Here is a 23,572-nt window from a genome sequence, read left to right on the forward strand (position 1 = left end):
GTTGGGGCCAGGGAACGGGAAATTGTTGATGTGATGTAGGGTGTCAGAGGAATCACGGATGTAGGTGGGAAGGGACTGGACAAGGGGAGGGAGAAGGGAGCCAAGATAGCGAGACATGAGTTCCGTGGGGCAGGAACAGGCTGACATGATCGGTCTGCTGGGACAGTCCTGTTTGTGGATTTTGGGTAGGAGGTAGAAGAGGTTGGGCAACTATCAGGTTGGAAGCTGTGTTGAGGAGAGTGACTGAACAAATAAATTTGCTGAATGTAATTAGGAAAAAGCAGAGAGACTGGGCAGGGTACATCTTAAGGAGAAATAGATCAGTAAGAGACGTCATGGAAGGAAGATTTCAAGGGAAAAGATGAAGAACAAGGAAGAGAATATGAATCTCGGATGGCTTGAAAATTGAAATTATTGGCAAATGAAAAGACTGACACAGGATAGAGAGACATGGAAAGACATGAGTCATGGACCTGCATTCAGGCAGAGCACATACATGATGATAATAATGATTATTGTTCCAGCAGTAGTTTGTATAAACTTGAAAGCCAGGCCCAGAAGGGTTTTAGAAGGAAAAATTAAAATTGTTTTACAGAGTTGGTAAATCATATAAATGAATAAATAAAATAAGCTGTAAGTGTGAAAGAGACCATTTTGCCTGTTGCCTCCTCCCAATTCCCTCTCTCCTTATTGTTTTTTTTACCCCCTCTCTAGCTCTCTCTCTCTCACACTCTGTTTCTGTCATTCCCTCTCTCTCCCTCTCACATTCCCCCCTTCTCTCTCTCTCTTCCTCCCTCTCACATTCCCTTTCTCTCACAGTCATAGCTGGAGCTGCTTTACCTTCACTGGATCCTCCACCATCTTGTCCTCACTCTCTCCTCCAAATCCGCCAATGGTGGTGCTGAGATCCCAATTCTCTTTTTCTTTTCTATTGAAATAGGAGGGTCGTTGTAACTGGGAGAGGGTTGGGGAGGGGACTGTTTATTTATGAACAATTAAAAAGATTCACCTCAGTGCATCCTCGCCGGCAGCTGCCAGAATCAGCCCCTACCCCCTCAATATAAAACACACACTGAAAAGGGATTTTAAAAGATTAAATTATGTTAGCTTCAATTTTCCAGCCTTGAGATTTATCCCCTTTGAAACTGAATCTAATGTAACAGAAATATTATAAGCTGTCAGTTGTGGCTTAGTTAGCACTCTCATCTCTGAGTCAGAAGGTTGTGGGTTCAAGTCTCGCTCCAAAGACCTAAGCACTGAGCCTGACACTCTGGTACAATACTAAGGGAATGCTGCACTGTCAGAGGTACCATTTTTCAGAAGAGTTAAACCTGTCTGCTTCTCAAGTGAAAGTATCCCATGACACTACATTGTAGAAGATCAGGGGAGTTATCCCTCATGTGCAGGTCAATGTGGATCCCACAATCAATGTCACAAAATAGATTATCTGCTCATTATCACATTCCTCTTTGTGGGAGCTTGCTGCGTGCAAATTGGCTGTCACGTTTTTTATATTACAACAGTGACTACATTTCAAAAAGAATTTCATTAGCTGTAAAGCGCCTTTAGATACCCTGATATTGTGAAAGGTGATATATAAATGCAAGTCTTTGTTTCTTCCTTAGGGAAATGTTATGCTTCAAATGAACAGGAAACCCATTGATGGAGAAAGTGTATCATTCCACAGTGACATTGACCAATATATTGTGTACAGAACTCATACGGTAGGCGTCTGAGTGTTTCAATCAATAGGAACACACCATGCTGACAAATCAGGTCGTTTGGGTTGAGCTAAAAAGTGAATTTATTGTGAGTTATAAATCTACACAGAAGATTGATAAAACAGCAGACAAACAACACAATATTCAGCTTACATCAAACTTTGAATCAACCAAAATAATAAAGCATTTGAAAATGACTCAAGATCTTTCCCAGAACATGAAATGAATCTTGGAAGAGAGTAAGGTGGACGTTATTACATCGAGATACGATGGGCTGAGGGAACTCAGGTCTGTAGAGACTCACAAGGACATAAGACATTGGAGCAGGAGTAGACCATTCAGCACCTCAAGCCCACTGCACCATTCAATGAGATCAAGGATGACCTTCTACACACCATTTTCCTGCACTATCCTGTATCCCTTGATGCTTTTGATATCTAGAAAGCATATCTGATAACTTTGATCTCAGTCTTGAACATACTCAACGATTAAGCCTCCACATCCCTCTGGGGCAGAGAATTCCAAAGATTCACCACCAAATTCCTCCTCATCCTGGTCCTAAATGACATGGCCCTTATTCTGAGACTGTGTCCTCAGGTTCTAGACCACCCCACCACCCCTCCCCAGCCAGTGGAAACTACCTTTCTGCATCTCCCTGTCAAGCCCTGTAAGAATTTTGTATGTTTGAATAAGATCACCTCTCATTCTTTTAAACTCCAGGGAATAACACCCAGTCTATTTAATCTTTCTAACCTATTCAATTTAAATCACCTCCTCTCCATCATCATGCTCAGGATTGCAGTCCTTCCAGACAGGAGAGTACAAACATTACCTATGGTATTAGTCAAACACCTGTCACCTGAAGAGGATTTGGCTGGATTTAGCTAGAATGTGAATTTATTGTGATTTATAAATCTACACAGAAAATTGATAAAATAGAAAACAAATACAACACAATCTTCAGCTTACACCAAACTTTGAATCAAAGCATTTGAAAATGCCTCAAGATCTTTCCCAGAACTGAAATGAGGCTTGAAAGAGTGTAAGGCGAACATATCACGCCACTATTACATTGCGATATGATGAACTGAAGGAACTCAGGTCTGTCGAGACTCACCCCCAACTTTTTCACCATACTCAGGATAGTAGTCCTCCCAGACAGGAGAGTACAAACATTCCCCATGGTATTAGTCAAGCACCCATCACCTGAAGAGGATCTGTCTATAATTCACATCACCAACTAAAGCAGGGACTGATTCTACCCCATACCCACTCCTGAGAGCTGGCTCACTTTACTAACACACAAATACTCACATCAGGGGAAACTCTCTCAGAATACTACAGACAGAAGTATCTCTAAAATTCCAATTCCAGTGGTCAGAAATGACACCAAAGTTTAGTGGCAGAGGATGGAGCTCGTTTCCATCATACAAACCCACCAATGGTTACAGAGATCCAGTGCTCATGTGAGTTCATAGGAAGTTTCCATATTCCTGGACAGCACTAACTAATTTGCAAAACTCTGCTCTTTGGTCTCCTCCCATTCACCATAATTTTCTGCAGCCATCAATTTGGTTTAACTATTTTTTTATTCATTCAGGGGATGTGGGTTTCGCTGGCTGGGCCAGCATTTATTGCCCATCCCCAGTTGCCCTTGAGAAGGTGGTGCTGAGCTGCCTTCAGGAACTGCTGCAGTCCATGTGGTGTAGGTACACCCACAGTGCTATTTGGAAGAGAGTTCCAGGATTTTGACCCAGTGACAGTGAAGGAACGGTGATATATTTCCAAGTCATATTCAACTTCTACACCCTTGTTTCCCAAATTACCTTTATTTTCTTCCTTCCTGGTCCGTCTCCCTTCTTCACACATCCAGGGGGTGAAAATTTGAGTGTATCTGGTACACAGTTGGTTTTGTCATCCATCACCAGATCTGACTGGACTACATCAAGTAAAAGTGGTCCTGCTTTCCTCTGCCAAAACTGCTCATTACTCCGGGACCATCCTTAAGAGAAAAGATAACCAACAACATCTCCCCAAAACAACTGTGTCCTTGTGGAAGTTATGTTCCAGCTGTACAGAGCTCTGTTTAGACCCTATCTGGAGAACTGTGTTCAGTTCTGAGCACCGCATCTCAGGAAGGATATATTGGCCTTGGAGGGAGAGCAGTGTAGATTCAGCAGAATGTTCCCGGGGCTAAAAGAGTTAAATTTTGAGGACAGGTTGCACAGACTGAGCTTGTATTCCCTTGAATGTAGAAAATTAAGGGGTAATTTAATTGAGCTATTTAATTGATGATTAAACAAGTTGATAGAATAATTACAGCAGAACTATTCCTCTGGTGGGAGAGTCCAGATCAAGGGGGCATAGCATTAGAGCAAGTCTGTTCAGGGACGACGTGACAGAGTGCAACAGAAGCAGGTGATCCAGCTCCGAGTCCGTGTGGAGATGTTAGTGTATAGTGAGAAAGAAGATGGTGAAACAATCCTAACATGTCACATTGGAAGAGTTTGTCTCCCTTGTGGGTTCACTGTTGTTTCAGGTCGACGGAGAATTGAGTAAGATTTTATTACAGAACTCGCACCAATAGTGTTTCTCCCGTGTGAGTGCCTTGATGGATCAGGAGATATGCTGCCTGTTTGAAAACATTATCAGACACCTCACATCAATGGTTTCACATCTGTGTGGATCTGCTGATGCTTCAGGAGGAGTGGGTGAAAGCCTTTTCACAAACATCGTACCTGAAGAGTTACTCCCCTGTGTGAATCCTCCGATGGAGCAACAGGTACGATGACCTTGAGAAGGATTTGTTGCACACATCACATGGGAATGGTTTCTCCCCAGTGTGAATGCGTCGGTGTTCCACAAGTGTCGATAACTGCGTGAAGGCTTGGTTACACACCTCACACTTGAAGGGTTTCTCCCCTGTGTGAATCCTCTGGTGCCTCAGGAGATCAGAGGATTGGATGAAAGCCATCTCACAAAATTCACATCTGAAGGGCTTCTCCCCTGTATGAATCATCTGGTGTATCAGGAGGCTTGAAGACCTTACAAAAGCTTTATCGCAAACGCTACACTTGAAGGGTTTCTCCCCTGTGTGGATCTTCTGATGGACCAGGAGGCTCCCTAACTGTGAGAAGGCTTTGTCACACACCTCACACTTGACCGGTTTCTCCCCAGTGTGAATGCGTTGGTGTGCACGGAGGGTCGATAACTGTGCGAATGATTTGTCACACACCTCACACGTAAATGGTTTCTCCCCTGTGTGGATGCGTTGGTGTACGCGGAGGGTCGATGAGTCCGAGAATGATTTGTTGCACACCTCACACTTGAATGGTTTCTCCCCTGTGTGAATACGTTGGTGTTCGCGGAAGGTTGATGAATGTGAGAATGATTTGTTGCACACCTCACATGTGAATGGTTTCTCCCCTGTGTGAATCCGTTGGTGTGTGCGGAGTGTCGATAATTGTGAGAATGATTTGTCACACACCTCACATTTGAATGGTTTCTCCCCAGTGTGCATTCGTCGGTGCCTGTGAAGGTTCCATGACTTTGAGAATGACTTGTCACACACCTCGCACCTGAACAGTTTTTCGTCTGTGTGAATGTGTTGTTGATTCAAGAGCATCGATGACTGTATACATGCTTGGTTGCAAACCTCACTCTCGAATGATTTCTCTTCCATGTACTTTTGCAGTTGCTCCTCAGAAGGCAGTCAGGATCTATCTGCAGTGTCTATCCTCTCTGTATTCTCTGGTGTAGTACGGGGCAATCCTTCTGTAAAACAGGAAAAGGAAACATGATTTACTCCAACTCCCTCTCCTCCTTTGTTGAAGAGGCTGACTCCTCAGTGGCAACCTTCTTTCCTCTGCCCAGCATCACCTGTCTTCCCAGGTACCATAATGGCAGTGCAATAGACAGTTGGGGGATGGAGTATAAAAGAGTCTATCAATTCACTTTGAGCTCGTGTCGTTGGTGCAGTTAATGCATACATTAGTGTATGAGTTTAAGATGAAAACGATTCCGAAGAAATGATAATTCAGTAGAGCCTTTGAAGTGCTAGAAGCTAAGGAAAATATAGCTTCAGTGTAGCTGATTGAAGGGTTCTGGTTTATCCTGGGAAATTAGATACACTGCACTCGCTCAGACTGCACATCCGAAATTCAGCTATTAGCCACAGTACAGGGCAAAACTATCAAATCCAAGCCCAGGCTTTTAGGAAAGGCCGAGGCCTTCAGGTAAAATCTTTAAAGGCAGCGTTAAAAGACATTTCAATAAATGTGTCTCCAGGTACAGCAGACAAATTGCTCTGATAGGGAGGGGCAAGCTGGAAAGATCTGAAAATAAGGATAAGAATTTTAAGATCAAGGTGCTGCTGGACCAGAAGCCAATGTAGATTAGTGAGCACAGGGGTGATTGGGGAATGGGTCTTGGTGTCAGTTAGGACATGGGCTGCAGAGTTTTGGAGGAGCTCAAGTTTACAGTGCAAGATGCGAGAGCAGCCAGGAGAGCATTGGAATAGTTGAGTCTGGAGTCTACAAGGTTTCAGCAGCAGATGAGCTGAGACAGGGCGTGACTGGTCTCTCCCGAGAGTGGAGCTTGTACCTCTTCCTATGTACGGTGTCCCTGTTCCTGACCAACACAGTGAAATGACAGTGAGAGCCAGGAATGGTAATGGAGAACCCTTCATAGAATCATATAGACTCATAGAAGAGTACAGCACAAAAGGTGTCTATTTGACCCTTCAAGTCTGGGCTGGCTCTTTTGAAGAACAATCCAGTTTGTCTCACTTCGCCACTCCTCCCCTGAATCCCTATCATTTTCCCTCTTTCAAGTATTTATCCAATTCCCTCCTGAAGGTTATTATTGAATTTGCATCCACTGTCTTACAGACAGTGCATCCTAAATGCTAACCACGAGGTTTTCCTCAAGTCGCCTCTGATTCTTTTGCCAATCATCTTTTATCTGTAACCTCTAGTTATTGACCCTTCTGCCAATGGAAACAGCTTTCTCTTTCTCTCTGTCTAAATGCTTCATGATTTTAAATGTCTCTAACAAATCTCCTCTTAGCCTTCTCTGCTGTAAGGGAAACAATCCCAGCTTCTCCAGTCTATCCACGTAACTGTAATCCCTCAACCCTGGAACATTCTAGTAAATTTCTTCTGTACCCTCTCCAGAATTCTTCACTGAACATACCCCAGACCACCTCGGCCTCCCTCTAACAGACAGACTGAATAGACAGTCTTAATCAGCAAGATGCAGTCTACAAACCAACCAACTGTTTTCAGTTACACAAGACAGCTGAATGATCAGGAAACAGTACAAAGCAGGGCATCATACATTTCTCCACATCAAATCAGATTCCATTCACCCCCTCCCTACACATCGATTTCAAAGCATAACCTCACTTCCGAGCACTCACCCAGCTCTTCAGTTGGTCACAATAAACTTCAGTATTAACCTCCGGAACAGCTGGCTGTAAAACCTGAAGTAAGGACGGTCGAGTTAAACACATGAAGCTCAATATAATCCTGAATCAGGAAGCTGGCCACCGTGCTGTCCAGCAACAACAACATCCTGGATTTCTACAGTACCTTTAACATTGTAAAAGGTCCCAAAGCACTTCAAGGTGCATTATCAGACAACATTTGACAGCAAAACAAAAACAGAATTACCTGGAAAAACTCAGCAGGTCTGGCAGCATCGGCGGAGAAAAGAGTTGACGTTTCAAGTCCTCATGACCCTTCCACAGAACTGGGAGAAACCTGCTTGCCAGACCTGCTGAGTTTTTCCAGGTAATTCTGTTTTTGTTTTGGATTTCCAGCATCCGCAGTTTTTTGTTTTTAACATTTGACAGCAAGTCACTTACGGAGATTTTAGAAGAGATGGTCAAATGCTTGATCAAACAAGGTTTGAAGAAGTATCTTAAAGAAGGGGAGAGAGATGGGGAGGTTTAGGGAGGGAATTCCAGAGCTTAGGGCCCAGGCAGTGGAAGGCACGCCCACCAATGGTGGAATGGTTAAAATCGCTCAAGAGACCAAAATTGGAGGAGTGCAGAGGTCTTAGAGAGTTGTAGAGCTGAGGTGACTGTCAACCTGGGCTCAGGAGGTAGCACTGTCACCTCTGAGTCAGAAGAATGTGGGTTCAAGTCCCACTCCAGGACTTGGGCACTGAAGCTGAACCTCCAGTGCTATACTGAGGGTGTGCTGCATTGTCAGAAGTGCTGTCTTTCAGATAAGATCTTAAACTGAGGCCCCTTCTGCTCTCTCTCTAAGGTGGGTGTAAAAGATCCCATGGCACTGTTTTGAAGAACAGGGGAATTATCCCTGGTGTCCTGACCAAAATTGATCCCTCAATCATCACTCGCTAAAAAACAAGTTATCTGGTCATTATCACATTGCTGTTTGTGGGAGCTTGCTGTGCACACATTGGCTGCCGTGTTTCCTACATTGCAAGAGTGACCACACTTCAAAAGAAATTCATTGGGTATAAATCTCTTTGAGACATCTGGTGGCTGTGAATGACTCCATATAAATGCAAGTCTTTCTTTTTTTCTTTTCTGAGGAGGTTACAGAGATAGGAGGGTGAGAGGTCTTGGGGAGATTTGAAAAGACAGGAAACATTCAGAACCCAACACACACACAGAACTGACCATTCACAGTTCACAGGATAATAACCAGCTCCCAACACACACACACAGAACTCAGTAATAGGAAATCAGTAAGAATCCTCAGACACTCTGCACCTCCCAGATAATTACACCTCACCTTCTCATATTCAGTAATGACCCATCAACAAAACTCAGCCTGTAAATCAGAAGGGAAATGCTTCCAATAAACACACTCAATATCCAACACACAGCTCCAGGCAAACAGTTCAGCACAAAGCACCCAGTAAACAGCTCTCTCAGCTGGATCTTCTCACACAGCATAAGGGGCATTTCCACACCTGATTCCCCACAGGATAGTCAGACTGCCTGAACATTAGTGTGGATATTATGTGATGTAATTATTATAAATTCTCTTCCTTCACTCACCATCTCCTCACTTGGTTTTCAGTCCCTACAGGAAGTGAACCAGCTGTGGAAGAGGAAGAGGAGAGAATAGGCAGAGTGGGTGGGGTCTCTGATTGACGTCTCTCACAGCCAATCCAAATATTTCCAGAGTAACATGAGTTTCCTGAAGTTTGGGAAACTGACCAGTGAAACGGAGGCGACTTTGAGCAGCAGATCAGGTGGGGATTTAAACTTGTCATTGTCCCATCTGAATAAAACCTCAGTTATTGTAGCTGTTGTCTCAGTTCCCCCGGTAAATGTTTGACAGAGATTTCTAGTATGAGAACAGCATTCTTCATCCTCAGAGGCTTTCAAACTGACAATATCAGTGTGGGATGTGTAGCCTCGGATGTGTTTGACAGCAGATCAGAAGAGGAAGACCCACAGCAGCCAAGGCAGTGATAACGTGCAGTGGTGGGATCAGCACATGCACAGGAGAGAGAAACATGGGAGGGACAGACACCGGAGGAGAGGCATGAGATGGAGGAACAGAGAAGAGAAAGTGGCGGATGAGATTGACCAATGCTTGAGGAGTAACTCTGGAACCCGGGAGTGACTGTGCCTCAGATTTACTCCAGGGTGACCAACTCTGAGGGAACAAAATAAGGGACACTTTGACCTGGAGAGGGGGCATGCAACTTTTTGTTTGTATTCTAGTTTTTAAAGCACAGAAACAGACCGATTAGCCCATCTGTTTTCTACCGCTGTTTATTCTCCACATGAGCTTTCTCCCTATTTTATTTCACCCTATCAGCAGATCCTTCTATTCCTGTCTCCCTCATGTACTTACCTGGCTTCCCATTAAAAACATCAAAATTATTTATCTCAACCATTTCCTGTGGTAGCAAGTTCCACATTCTAATCATTCTCTTGATGAAGAAGTTTCTCCTGAATTCCTCACTGGATTTATTATTGACCATCTTATATTTCTGGCCCCTAGTTTTGGATTTCCCCACACAAGTGGAAACATCTTCTCCATTTACCCCCAAATTCTTAATTTTATAACTCATGATTTTAAAGATTTCAATCATGTTACCCTTATCTTTTCTAGGGAAAATAGTGCTAGCCTGTTTAGTCTTTCCTGATAGTTACAATCTTTCAATTCTCAATATCATCCTTATGCATGTTTTTTGCACCTTCTCCAGTTCCTTTATGTCCTTTTTCAGTATGGAGATCAGAACTGTGCTCAGCTCTCCAAGTGTGATTTAAGCAATGTTCCAAACAAGTTCAACATAACTTCCCAGTTTTTCAATTTTATTCCTCGAAAATTTACCCCAAGATATTGTTTGATTTTTTAAAAAATGGCCTTGTTGACCTGCCTTGCTACTTGTAATGATTGATGAACCTGTATTTCTGCCCTTGCGCAACTTGCAAATATGATCTTTGGTCCTCCCTAAGCTATCCAATTAGGGGAGCTGAATATCCAATGTAAAGGATGATTCTTTTGAAATAGTCCTGGTGGTGGAGTGAGTGAATACTGAGTCTAATGGTAGCGGCTCTGATTAGGAGACTGGCTGCGTTCTTGATTCTGTCGGGACTCTTCAGTGTTGTAGATGTTCCCATCCATGTGAGTGTTGAATATTCCATCACACTCCTGACTTGAGCCTTCTCAATAGTGGGGAGGATTTGAGTGGTTTGGAAGGGTCTCCCAGCACCTTATGAGGAGGCCGGGTTTGATCATCTGCTCACCATTTTTCGCTGAAGGTACTTTAACATTGTACCTTGCACTCGTGTGCTGAGTTCCATTGTGGCTTTGCAAGGAATAAAAACAGAAAATGCTGGGAAAATTCAACATGTCAGACAGCATTTGTGGAGAGAAGGAGTAAATGTTTCACATCTGTGACCTTTCATTAGAAGTGTGAAAAAAAAGTTGGAGATGTAATGGGTTTTGAGCGAGGGGTGGCTGGGACAAGGAGGAAAGGAATGTTTGTGATAGGGTGAAAGACAGGAGAGAATGAATGACAGTAAAGTTAGTCTTCCAGAGTCAATGGAATGGTGATGGGATAAGAAAAGAAAGAAAAGATGTACCTAAAGCAGGTGTGTTGCCAACTGAAAGAAAAAAAAACTGAAACAAGCAAAAAAAAAGGAAACAAAATGGGGGCCAGAGTTTACGGTATGAAACAGTTAAACTCAATGTTGAGTCTGCAAAGCTGTAAAGTGCTTATCGGAAAGAGTTTCACTGGAATAGTCAAATTCCCCCATTTCTTTTGCATCCGTTCTCACGATACAACCTTCCACAACAACGCTTCTGAGATACCTTTTTTTCCCTCAACCGAGGATTCCCCCCTGCCACCCTCCAACTAACCCATGGTTGACACAGATCTGGACCATGTCTGCCATGTTTCTCACACTTCTGATCTCGCCCCTCCTCCCCCAACCCCGCACCACAATAAGGTCCCCTTGTCCTTACCTTTCCTCCATATTCAATGGATCATTAGCTGCCATTTCCGCCACCTCAGGCATGATTGCGCCACCAAACATATTTTCCACTTCCTCCCCTTTTTAACATTCCGGAAAGACCATTTCCTCCGTGGCACCCTGCTCCACTCCTCAATCACCCCCAACACCCCCTTTCCATGCCATCACAGGAGGTGTAACACCTGCTTGTATTCCTCCTCTCTCCTCACCGACCAAGGCCACAAACACTCCTTCCAGATGAAGCTGCAATTTTTCTACTTTTTCCGATTTAGCCTACTGCATTTGCTGCTCACAATGTGGTGTCCTCGACATTGGGGAGATCAAACGCAGATTGTGTGATCAGTTTATGGAACACTTCCACTCAGTCTCAAAACATGACCCTGAGCTCCTGGTGATCTGTCATTTTAATTCTCCACCTTGCTCTCACACTGACGTTTCTGCTCTTGGCCGGCTGCACTGTTCCAGTGAGGCTCAACTTAAGCTTGAGGAACAGCATCTCATGTTTCGATTAGGCACTTTACAGTCTTCTGGACTCAACTGTAAACTCTGATCCTCATTTTGTTTCCTTGCCTTTGCTTGTTTCACATGTTTTCTTTCATGTAGCAACACACCAGCTCTAGGGACATCTTTTGTTCCTTTGTGTCTTTTCTTATCCCATCACCATTCTCTTTGGCCCTGGAAGTCTAACTTTTCTGTCACCCAATCTCTCCTGTCGTCCTCCCTAACACAGACCTTCCTTTTTGTCCTTGTCCCACCCACCCGTTGCTCAAAACCTGTTACATCTTTGACTTGTCCCAGTTCTGATGAAAGATCTCAGATCTGAAATGTGAATTCTGTTTCCCTGCCACACAGGTGCTACCTTATCTGCTGAGTTTTTTCAGTGTTTTCGATATTTATTTTAGATTTCCAGCATCCACAGTATTCTGCTTTTCAGTGGTGATGAAGGAGTCTGGGATGTTTCCAGATTGATACTATTCAGTGAGTATCACTGCTACTTGACCAGTCTGTGGGGCAGCTCTCCTCACTTGGTCACTTGTCCTCAGACCTTGGTAAGAGAGACTTTACAGATTTCACTGGGCTGAGATCACTTTAATCTTATTCTGACACAATGCCAGGATTGTCCAGATCTATCTGATTTTCCTCTTATAATTGGACTTTATAGTGATTGTTTATCATTGTTTGCTTGGCCACTTCAGAGGGCAGTTCAGAGTCAACCATGTTGTGAGGGATTGGAGTCACATGTAGACCAGGCCACATAGTTGTTGGTTCCCTTTCCTGAAGCACAATATTTGAACAAGGTTTTTACCAACCTGAAAGTTTTCATGCTTTTATTTTGATTCGATTCCACAAATTCCAAAATTAATTATATTCAGCTTCACAACTTGGAGTAGTTGAGGTCGTCTTCTTATTGTGTCCACGGACAGTCTATACATGGCCCAGCCAGAACTGGACGCATTTTTGCGCCTTGTTGTTGTATTCGGCAAGATCTGCAACAGTGCAGGGTTCCTCTAGCAATAGGCGTTGCAGGACATGTTGCATGGTCTGTGGCTCAGTTCCACATTCACAAGTTGTCGGGCTGGTTGTATATCCCCATTTGCTTAGTGACACCTTTGAATGACCTACACCAGTTCTAAGTCTGTTAAGGCACTTCCAGGTTGCCCAGTTGCAATTAGCTCCTGGGGGAAGGCTTTCATCCGGTAGAATTTCCATCACTGGGGGTTGTTCAAGAATGGTGAGCCGGTCTTTCCACAAGGCAATGCAGGCTTCAGATGGGGTTGATTGTAATGGAACAACACTGTTCATGAAGCTCTTCCTTGACTTTAGGCGACTGGGTGTAGGTGTATGACCATGTAGAGGGTGCCTCTCATCTGATGTTTGATGGAGTCGCTCTTTTTTGCTGGCTACCGTTCTTCTTATATCGGGGGAGCGATACCCGCCAGGATATGGAGGCTGTTGGTGTTTGTTGGTTTTAAACAACCTGTGATAAGTCTGCAGCTTGCATTCAGAATGGCATCCATCTTGTTAGCATGAGTAGATCTTTCCCATGCAGGGCAGGCGTATTCGGCAGTGGAATAGCAAAGAGCAAGTGCACTGGTTCGCAATGTTTTCGAGCTTGCTCCCCATTTTGTGTTATTGACCTTATTCAGGATGTTGTTTTGTGCGCTCACTTTTGCCTTTGTCTTTTCGATGTGGTTCTTGAAGGTGAGGCATCTGTCAAGGGTGACTCCTAAGTAGATAGGGTGCTCGCAATGCGTCAGTATTGCTCTACACCAGGTTACTATAAGCTGGCGTTTGGCTTCACGGTTTCTGAGGTGGAATGCACAAACTTGCGTCTTTGATGGTTTGCGCGAAGTTGGTTTTCTTCATAGTAGGATGTTAGTCCCTCCAAAGCCTCAGAAAGCGTTTTCTCCACGGTGTTAAAATCAATGCTTTGGGCAGTGACATATAAGTCATCAGCATATATAAAACGGCATGTGACACCGTCTATAGGTTGGTCATTCATGTAGATGTTGTACAGCAGCGGTGCAAGCACGCTTCCCTGAGGAAGACCATTCTTCTGAATACGCCACTGCTGCACTTCCCACCTAGTTCAACATAGAACCAGAGATTCTGAAGCATGATTTCTAACAGCTCTGTTATCTTTTGTCATCTCTAGGATCTTGCAGAGGAGACGTCTATGGTTCACTGTATCGTATGCTGCTGACAGGTCTACAAAAACAGCACCTGTTACCATCCCTTGCTCAAAACCATCTTCGATATGTTGTGTGAGTTTGAGCAGTTGGCTTGTTGTTGATTTGCCGGGGCGGAAACCTGTTTGCTCTGGAATGATCTTCGCAGCTACAGTTGGTGCTATCCTATTGAGTATCAGGCGTTCAAACAGCTTATTGGTGTAGCAAAGCAGTGAAATTGGCCGAAAACTCTTAGGATCTGAGGGATCTTTTCCGGGCTTTAATAGTGTTATTACATGTGCCTTCTGCCAAACATTGTGTAGCTTGTGTGTTGCCAGGCAGTGGTTGAGCAATTGTAGGAGCCATTTCTTTGCTTGCTGTCCAAAATGCTTTATCTGCTCCGTTGCTCTGTTGTCAAGACCAATTGCTTTCCCGTGTTTTAGACTAGATATACCAGTTTCCAGCTCTTCCATGGTGAATGGTCCAGTGAAGCCACAGTCATCACTGTACTTCTTCCTGTCTAGTTGTGCTCTTGGTTGTTTCTTGTTAATTTTTCCATTTAGGTGCAACTGGTGTGCAACTTGGTTAGCAGACACATTTGGATGTTGAGTAGTTGAGGTGAATAGCATAGATGTCTTAAAGGGGAAACTAGATAAGCACATGAGGGAGAAAGGAACAGAAGGATATGCTGATAGGGTGAGATGAAGAGGGAGGCTTGTGTGAAGCACAAACACCAGCATTGACCAACTGGGCTGAATGGCCTGTTTCTGCACTGTAATTCTATGTATGTAACTTTCTGTGATTGGATTTGAACTCTTAATCTCTGGATTGTTAATCCAGCACCAGAGCAATTTGTCTGCCATACCTGGAGACACATTTATTGAAATGTCTTTTAATGCCTTCTTTAAAGATTTTATCTGAAGGCATCGGCCTTTCCCAAAAGCCTGGGCTTGGATTTGATAGTTTTGCCCAGTGCTGTGGCTGATAGCTGAATTTGGGATGTGCAGTCTGAGCGAGTGCAGTGTATCTAATTTCCCAGGATAAACCAGAACCCTTCAATCAGCTACACTGAAGCAATATTTTCCTTAGTTTCTAGCACTTCCTGATCAGTGTGTTTTCTTCAAATAATTTTGGAAAACAAGGGGAGAAATTTCAAAACCTCCATTGAATTAACATTTCTGCTGAGTGTTTTTTATATTAAGCACATACTCTAAGGGAAAAACTGGTTTTCACCAGCACAACATGAGCTCATCGGGATAGAGAATAATTTATCTAAGTTTCCTGATAGCAAGCTGGGTGAAAGTTAAGTTGTGGGGAGGATATAGAGAGGCTGCAAAGAAATATAGACAGGTTAGATGAGTGGCCAACAACATGGCAGATGGAGTATAATATAGGAACAATAAAGTTATTCACCTTGCTCATAAGGATAGAATGGCAGTATATTTTTTCAAAAGTAAGAAACTTGTGTTGATGTTGAAAGAGACTTGGGTGTACTTGTACAAGGAATGCAGAAAGAATACAGGTGCAGCAAGCAATTGGAAACATAAATGGCATGTTGGCCTTTATTGCAAGGGGGATTGGAGTACAGGGCTAGAGAAGTTTTGCTACAATTGAACAGGGTTTTGGTGAGACCATATCTGGAATACCGTGTGCAGTTTTGGTCTTCACATTTAGGAAAGGATATACTTGCAGTCGAGATGGTACACTGAATGTTCACTAGATTGGTCCCTCAGCTAAGGGTGCTGCCCAATGATGAGTGGCTGTGTAAATTGGGCCTATATTCTTTGAGTTCAGAAGAATGAGTGGCCATATTATTGAAATGTACAAATTTCTAAAGGGGCCTGATAGGGTAGACATTGAGAGATTGTTTCCATTGATTGGGGAGTCTAAAACACGGGGGCACATTCTCAGGATAAGGGGCCGATCTTTTAGGACTGAGATGAGGATAAATTTCTTCATTCAAAGAGTTGTGTGTCTTTGAAATTCTGTACCCCAGAGTGTTGTGGATGCTCCATCGTTGCATACATTTACAGCTGGGATAGACAGAGCTTTGGTCTCTCAGGGAATTCAGGAATATGGGGAGTGGGCAGGAAAATGAAGTTGAAGCCCAGGATTAGTCAGGATCGTATTGAATTGTGGAGCAGGCTTGACGGGCTATATGGTCGACTCCTGCTCCAAATTCTTGTCTCTTGTATTCATAGTGAATTGATAGCCCGTTTTACACTCCATCCAACTGTCTTTTCCATTGCCCTCACGGTGCCTGGGAAGATGGGCGACTGGGTGGAGGAAAGAAAGTAGCCACATTGTCTGCTTCTGGTCACTATTCAGTGTCCCTGCTGGGAACAGAGGGTGTGTGACAGTCAAGTGAGGAAAAAGAAAGGACTTGTATCTGATCCCACACACAGGGGAATAGCAGACTAGCACTCACTGTAGAACAGTCTCTAACTGAGGGAGCCAGTCCTTCAGCAAATGAGTTGGTGGAAATCATGTTTCCTTTTCCTGTTTTACAGAAGGATTGCACCGTACTACACCAGAGAATACAGAGAGGATAGACACCGCAGATAGATCCTGACCATCACCCAAGGAACAACTACACAACTGTGGGAAGACATCCAGTCCCTTCACAGCATTGCTCAACACAGAGAAGGTTGGACAGTGAAACCATCATCTGGAAATCGGTTGTGTCAGGGGAGCTTTGACATATCATCAGATCTGAAACTGGTCAGTGGTGTGGAACCTTCCATCAGAACCAACCTTTCCAAAGGTTTGGCTGTGGGTGATCAGTCAGGGTGAGGCTGGGAAGAAGTGTGAGTGGCTCCAAGTGTGGTGAGAGCTTCAATCATTCATCGAGCCTCATGAACCACTAACTCATTCCTATAGGTGGGAAACTGTTGAACTGTGAGGTGTATGAGGAGGTCTGTGTGAGGAGATCTCCACAGGCTCATAAGATCTGCTAATATGCAAGGTGCATCTCTTGAACAGCCAAATGGAAGAGAAATCCTTCAAGTGTGAGGTATTTGACCAAGACTTCACACAGTCAATGACGGTCGTGAAGCACAGGTGCATTCACACTGGGGAAAAGCTGTTCACAGGTGAGGTGTGTGACAAAGCATTCACACAGTCAACAAGCCTCCTTTTCCATCAGACAATACACATAGGGGAGAAGCCCTACAACTGTGAGATTTGTGATGAAGTTTTTCCGACATCTACGAAGCTCCTGAGCCACCAGAGGAATCACACAGGTGAGAAACCCTTCAGATGTGAGGTGTACGACCAAGCCTTCAAAGTGTCATCGACGCTCGTGAAACACCGACGCATCCACACTGGGGAGAAGCCATTCAAGTGTGAGGTGTGTGACCAAGCATTCACATAGTCATCGACGCTCGTGACACATCAATGCATGCACACTGGGGAGAAACCATTCACATGCAAGGTGTGTAACAAATCATTCTTGCAATCATCGCATCTCCTTGTACACCAACACATTCACACTGGGGAGAAACCATTCACATGTGAGGTGTGCAACAGATCATTCTCGCAGTCATCGACCCTCCGCAGACACCAACGCATTCACACAGGGGAGCAACCATTCACGTGTGAGGTGTGCAACAGATCATTCTCGCAGTCATCGACCCTCCACAGACACCATTGCATTCACACATTCATGTGCAAGGACTGTGGCAGATCATTCTCACAGTCGGCTAACCTTTGCACACACCAACGCACTCGTAGAAGTGAGAAACCATTAATGAGGTGTGCAACAAATCGTTCTTGAGATCATCGAAACTCCTACTCCATCAGAGGATCCACACATGGGAGTGTGACCTTTGTGATGAAGCTTTTGTGACATCTTTGATCCTTCTGGGACACCAGAGGATTCACATAGGGGAGAAACTCTTCAGGTGAAATGTTTGTGACAAGGTTTTCACCCACACCTCCGATCTCCTGAAGCACCAGTGGATCCACACTGGTGAGAAACCATTCAGGTGTGAGGTGTGTGACAAGGCTTTCACACAGTTAGTGTATCTCCTGGTCCATTAATGTTTCAAACACAAGGGAGAAATCCTATTGGTGTGAGTTCTGTAAGAAAGCCTTCACACAGTTGTCAGACCACCTGAAATGTCAGTGAACCCACACAGGAGACAAAGCCTTCCAGTGTGACGTGTGCCAGGATTGTTTCACCTTCTCCTCTTCTCTCACCATACACCAATGTCTCCACATGGACATGGAGCTGGGTCACCTGCTTCCTTTACACTGAGAGTTGTCTGTGTTGTTTACTCTCCAGTACTCACACAGGGGAGCTGTCGTTCCAAAGCACTGTCTGTCTCCGCAGTGTCTGTCTCGAACCTCTCCCACCGTCAGTCCAATTGTTTCAAGAAGATCAATTTAAACTTTGACTAGATCGCCAAACATCACCAAAAGAAGACATCCATATGTTTTGGGAATCCTGCTTATCCACAGATGTCACTGTGTCTCTGGGAGGATTTCCTCAGTCACAGGAAGTAGGTGATTCAGGAGAATGTGTGTCAAGGTTTTCCCTGCGTTGGATAAGATGGTTACAATAGTCACGTTCCTGAAGTTCAGGGAGTTCCCTTTTCCTCCCAAATCCTTAGGATGAGTGCATGGAGTCTTCATGTAATCAAACATCCACCAGCTTGGAAAACCTCAGCTGGAATACCAACTGGGCCACAGGCTTTGTTGTTTCTCATCTGTTTGATTGTTTGTTGCAGCTCTCCCATCGATGGTGACTCACCCATAGATTCTACCACTAGCACTGGGGGATAGACTGGAGGGTATAAGCTGCCACTGTGGATTCATGGTTGAGGAGTTGTTCACAATGTTCTTTCCAGTATTAAGATGGGACTGTCATCTTTAAGAAGAGAAACACCATCCTCTGAACGAAGGGGATTTTGTCCATTTGACCTCGGTCTATAGATTATCCAGGTGACTTCAAAAATAACTTCATTTGTCATGATCAGCATATTGTCGAAACTTTCAGACTGATTGTTTTTGTTCCAAGAGGTCACATATTTGAGTGTCATGTTCATCGAGCCAGTCGTCGAACCCAATGGTCTGGACACAGGAGTTTAGTACAGCTGACTTTATTTTGATCCCACTGTTCAGGAACTGAGTTGCATGTGTGAAGATTTTCCAGATTGGTCATGATCTGTACCTGGAATTCCTCTCTTCGGTTGGGCGGTTTTAGGGCTGAGACATTGATTTTCTTCCTCTTGGACTTTTGGGCCTTGTAATGTCTTGGTTCTGGGTGGATGTTCATCACCGATCGAGCAAGTCGATGACCTGCCCAGCAGGCATCAGTCCCCCACATGGATTGAGTGATACAGACATCACTTAGAACTTTGACTTGGCTTTAGACCTTCCAGAGGAACCTCTGACATGGTCTTTGTTGCCAGACAAATCTTAGAAAAATATCGAGAACAACACCAGGGACTCTTCATTACATCATCGACGTGACCAAAGCATTTAACTCAGTAAATTGTGAGGCTCTGTGGATTGTGCTGCAATGATTTGGATGTCCAAGAAACTTCATCACAATCCTGCAATTGCTACATGATGATATGACTGCAGCTGTCTTGAGTGGGAGATCTGAAACAGAAGCCTTCAAAATCCAGACTGGTGTCAAGCAAAGCTGTGTGGTAGCCCCCATTCTATTTACAATCTACCTGACAGTGACTATTCACCTCATCAAAGATCAACTGCCCTCTGGTGTCAGTATTAAATACCATCTAGATGGGAAACTCATTTACCTTGGATGCCTCCGTGCCAAAACTAAACTGACCACCATAAACTCACAGAACCTACAATTTGTGGATGACTACAGTGTTATTGTGTATTCCCTAACCTCAACAGCCACCTGTCCCGAAAGGCTGCCATCGACGAGGAGATCCAACAGCGGATCAGCTTTGATAGTTCAGCCTTCTACAAACTAAGGCAGAGAGTGTTTGACTGCAGGAATTTGGACTGCAGAGGTTCAAGAAGGTGGCTAACCACCATCTTCTCAAGGGAAATTCTGGAGGGGTAGTAAATGCTGGCCTTGCCAGTGAGGATTACAATCCATGAATTAAAAAAAACAAAAGACTTTTCACAAATGAGCTCAAGTCCTACTGTACAGAGCAGTTATTGTTGCTGCTGCTGTACTACAGCGAGACATGGACTGCAGAGCGCGTCAGAAGAGCACAAGAGAAATTCCATCAACAATGTGTTCCCTGCATCCTCCAGATAGACTGGAAGGACCAATGACAATGCTTGTGTTCTTCTCAAATCAAGGTCCACCAGCATTGAGACAAAACTCCTGCAACATCAACTTTGATGGATTGGTGCCTGTGCCTGGATGGCTAAAAAACATTTGCCCCAACTGTTCTCCCATTCTCAAATTGTCAAAATTCCAGAGGAAGGCAAAAAGATCACCTCAAGGACACTCTGAAGCTCTCATTCGTTGACATTAATGACTGGGAAGAGCTTGCTCTCAATTCTTCAGAATGGTGACAACTTGTCAGTCACCCCCAAGACCCGATGAGTCACGTGATGACCCATGCCAGAATCTGTGGCCCTGAGTAGTTGTCATGCTTGAATCGAGGGACGGCTGACAAGGAGGAAGGATGAACAAAAGTTTGGGAAAAGACTTAAGGAGGGCATGAAATGAGAAGAGAGAGATAAAGATGCAGAGAGGTTTAAGGAGGAAATTCATGAGCATGGAACCTAGATGGCTGAAGACACGGTTGTCAATGGTGAAGTGAAGGAACTGGGGCCGATACACTAGAGGCCAGAATTGGGGGAGCTCAGAGACGGATGAGGCTTTCAACAGCAGATGGTTTAATGTGGAGGTCAGTGGAGAGGGTGTTGGAAATGCGCGATGTCACAGAGTGGAGAGTAGGCGATCTTTGTGAGGGAGAGGTTATGGGGTCAGATGTTCAGCTGGAGGTTGAAGAGGATGACACTGACCAATTGTTGTTGGAGATGAGAGTGGAATCAAGAGGAATCTAAGGAATGTACGAACTGGAGTAATTCCTTGAGCCCGTTACACCATTCAGTTAGATCATGGCTGATCCATATCTTAACTCTATCTATCTGCCTTGGCTCTGTAAACCTTAACCCCCTTGTCTAACAATAAACCTATCAAACTCAGTTTTGAAATTTTCAATTTACCTCCAGCCTGAACAGATTTTTGTGGGGAGAGAGTTCCAGATTTCCAGTCCCCTTTTTGTGAAGAAGTGTTTGCTGACATCACCCCTGAACAGCCTGGCTCGAACTTTAATGCGATGCCCCCTTGTTCTGGATTCTCCCACCAGAGGAATTGTCTCTCTCTAAATGCTCTATCAACTCGTTTTATCATCTCAAACACCTCAATTAGATGAACCCTTAATTTTCTACATTCAAGGGAATGCAAGCTCAGTCTGTGCAACCTGTCCTCATGATTTCCCCCAGGAACATTCTGGTGAATCTACGCTGCACTCCCTCCAAGGTCAATATATCCTTCCTGAGGTGCGGTGCCCAGAACTGAACACAGTTCTCGAGTTAGGGTCTAAACAGAGCTCTGTACAGCTGGAACGTAACTTCCACAAGGACACGGTTGGTTTTGGGGAGGAGAAGTTGTGGGTTACATTTTCCCTTCAGGATGGTCCTGGAGTAATGAACAGTTTTGGCAGAGGACAGCAGGATCACTGATGCTTGATGTGGTCCAGTCAGATGTTGCGATGGATGGCTAAACCAGTTGGACTTGAGAAGCAGGGAGATCGACCAGGAAGGGAGTAAAGGTAATTTTGGGAACAAGGTTATAAGATGTGGATATGAGGGAGTGGTTAAATCAGATTGACTGCTACAGGAGCATTGTGGTGAATGGAGGGCCAAAGGGCAGAGAGTTGGGAATTAGAAAGCGCTGTCCAACTCACTTGGGGGAAAAGTGCCTTCCAGGAATGGAAATTGATTGATCCATGGACCCATGTGACCACTGGATCTCTGTAACCATTGGTGGATTTGTATGATGGAAACTAGTTCCATCCTGTGTCACTAAAGTTCGGGGTCATTTCTGACCGTTGGAATTGGGAGCCAGACTAAAGCACAGGGATTTTAAAGAAACTTCTGTCTGTAGTATTCTGAGAGAGTTTCCCTGATGTGAGTGTGTGTGCGTTAGTAAAGTGAGCCAGCTCTCAGGAGTGGTATGGGATAGAATTGGACACTGCATTAGTTGGTAATGTGAATTATAGACAGATCCTCTTCAGGTGACGGATGTTTGACTAATACCATGGTAATGTTTGTACTCTCCTGTCTGGGATTATGACTATCCTGAGTATGGTGAGGGAGTAGGGATGAATCTGTACAGACCTGAGTTCCCACAGCCCATCATACCTCAATGTAATAACTGTGTGATATGTTCACCTTACACTCTCCTAAGATTCATTTCATGTTATGGGAAAGATCTTGAGTCATCTTCAAATGTTGTGTTATTTTGCTTGATTCAAAGTTTTCTGTGAGCTGAATATTGTGGTGTTGTTTGCCTGCTGTTCTATCAATCTTCTGTATACATTTAACCTAATCTACCTGATTTGTCAGCACGGTATATTCCTATTCACTGAAACACTCAGGAGCCTACAGTTAGAGTCCTACAAACAATATATTGGTCAATGTCACTTTGAGCTGGTACACTCTCTTCATCAATGGGTTTATAGTTTACATTTCACAGGAAGTATAACATTTCCCTAAGAAAGAAAGACTTGCATTTATATATCAACTTTCAATAAATTTGGGGCATCTGAGCGCCCTTTACAGCCAATGAAGTACTTTTGAAGTGTAGTCACTTGGTAGCCAGTGTGTGCACAGCAAGCTCCCACAAAGAGCAATGTGATAATCATCAGACCATCTTTCGTGATAGTGATTGCAGATTTCATATGGACCAGGACATCAGGGATAACTCTCCTGCTCTTCTATGCTGTGGTGCTATGGGGACTTTTACGTTTGCTTGAGATGACCAACTAGACCTTAGTTTAACTCAACTAAAAGATGGTACCTGTTGACAGTGCAGCACTCCCTCAATACTGCACTGGAGTGTCAGCCTCAGTGCTTAAGTCTCTGGAGCAAGTCTTGAATACACAACCTTCTGAATCAGAGATGAGAGGGCTAACTAAGCCATGACTGACAATAGCTTCAACATTTCTGGTCTATTAGATTCAGTTTCTAAGGGGTTAAGTGCCAAGACTGTGTACAGAATGCTTTTCCCCCTGTAAACTGGCAGCCTGCAAGTTTGATTTGATTTAAAGTGGTAACTAGTTAGAGCTGCAGGTGTCAGTGTTGTCTTTGTGTCTGGGTTCCTGAAGCTGTGAAAGGAGGTAAAGTCCCTGGTGTCAGCTGGAATGGACATCTTAAGGGATTGTCTTCAATCAGTACTGCTGATTAACCATTCTGCTTTCATTCACTCATGAAGGTTCTATTGTTTAGGCACAGTTCTAACTGTCTGTCAGGAATAAAACTCAAGGAATAACCCACTCTTCCCAGGAAAGCTCAGTGTTAAAAACAAAAAAACTGCAGATGCTGGAAATCCAAAACAAAAACAGAATTACCTGGAAAAACTCAGCAGGTCTGGCAGCATCGGCGGAGAAGAAAAGAGTTGACGTTTCGAGTCCTCATGACCCTTTGACAGAACTTGAGTTCGAGTCCAAGAAAGAGTTGAAATATAAGCTGGTTTAAGGTGTGTGTGC

General features: G+C 44.1%; 1 protein-coding gene and 1 pseudogene across 1 annotated transcript; one reads left to right on the forward strand and one right to left on the reverse strand.

The window, feature by feature from the left end:
• The window catches only part of LOC121291242, a 56,683-nt pseudogene extending 39,049 nt beyond the window's left edge, over nt 1-17,634 (forward strand).
• LOC121291786 (zinc finger protein 271-like) lies at nt 1,790-8,798 on the reverse strand. The gene is made up of 2 exons (XM_041213349.1): nt 8,755-8,798; nt 1,790-5,495 (listed from the first exon to the last, which is right to left on the reverse strand). The coding sequence occupies exon 2, from the start codon at nt 5,401-5,403 to the stop codon at nt 4,468-4,470; it is 936 nt and encodes a 311-aa protein (XP_041069283.1). The 5' UTR covers nt 5,404-5,495; nt 8,755-8,798; the 3' UTR covers nt 1,790-4,467.
• Nucleotides 17,635-23,572: the final 5,938 nt, after the last annotated feature.

The sequence above is a fragment of the Carcharodon carcharias genome, chromosome 19 (assembly GCF_017639515.1).
Source record: "Carcharodon carcharias isolate sCarCar2 chromosome 19, sCarCar2.pri, whole genome shotgun sequence".
In the NCBI taxonomy this organism is placed as follows: domain Eukaryota; kingdom Metazoa; phylum Chordata; class Chondrichthyes; order Lamniformes; family Lamnidae; genus Carcharodon; species Carcharodon carcharias.

Coding starts and splice junctions, on each gene's coding strand:
- LOC121291786 (XM_041213349.1), bottom strand. CDS start 5,403: ATGGAAGAGAAATCATTCGAGAGTGAGGTTTGCAACCAAGCATGTATA.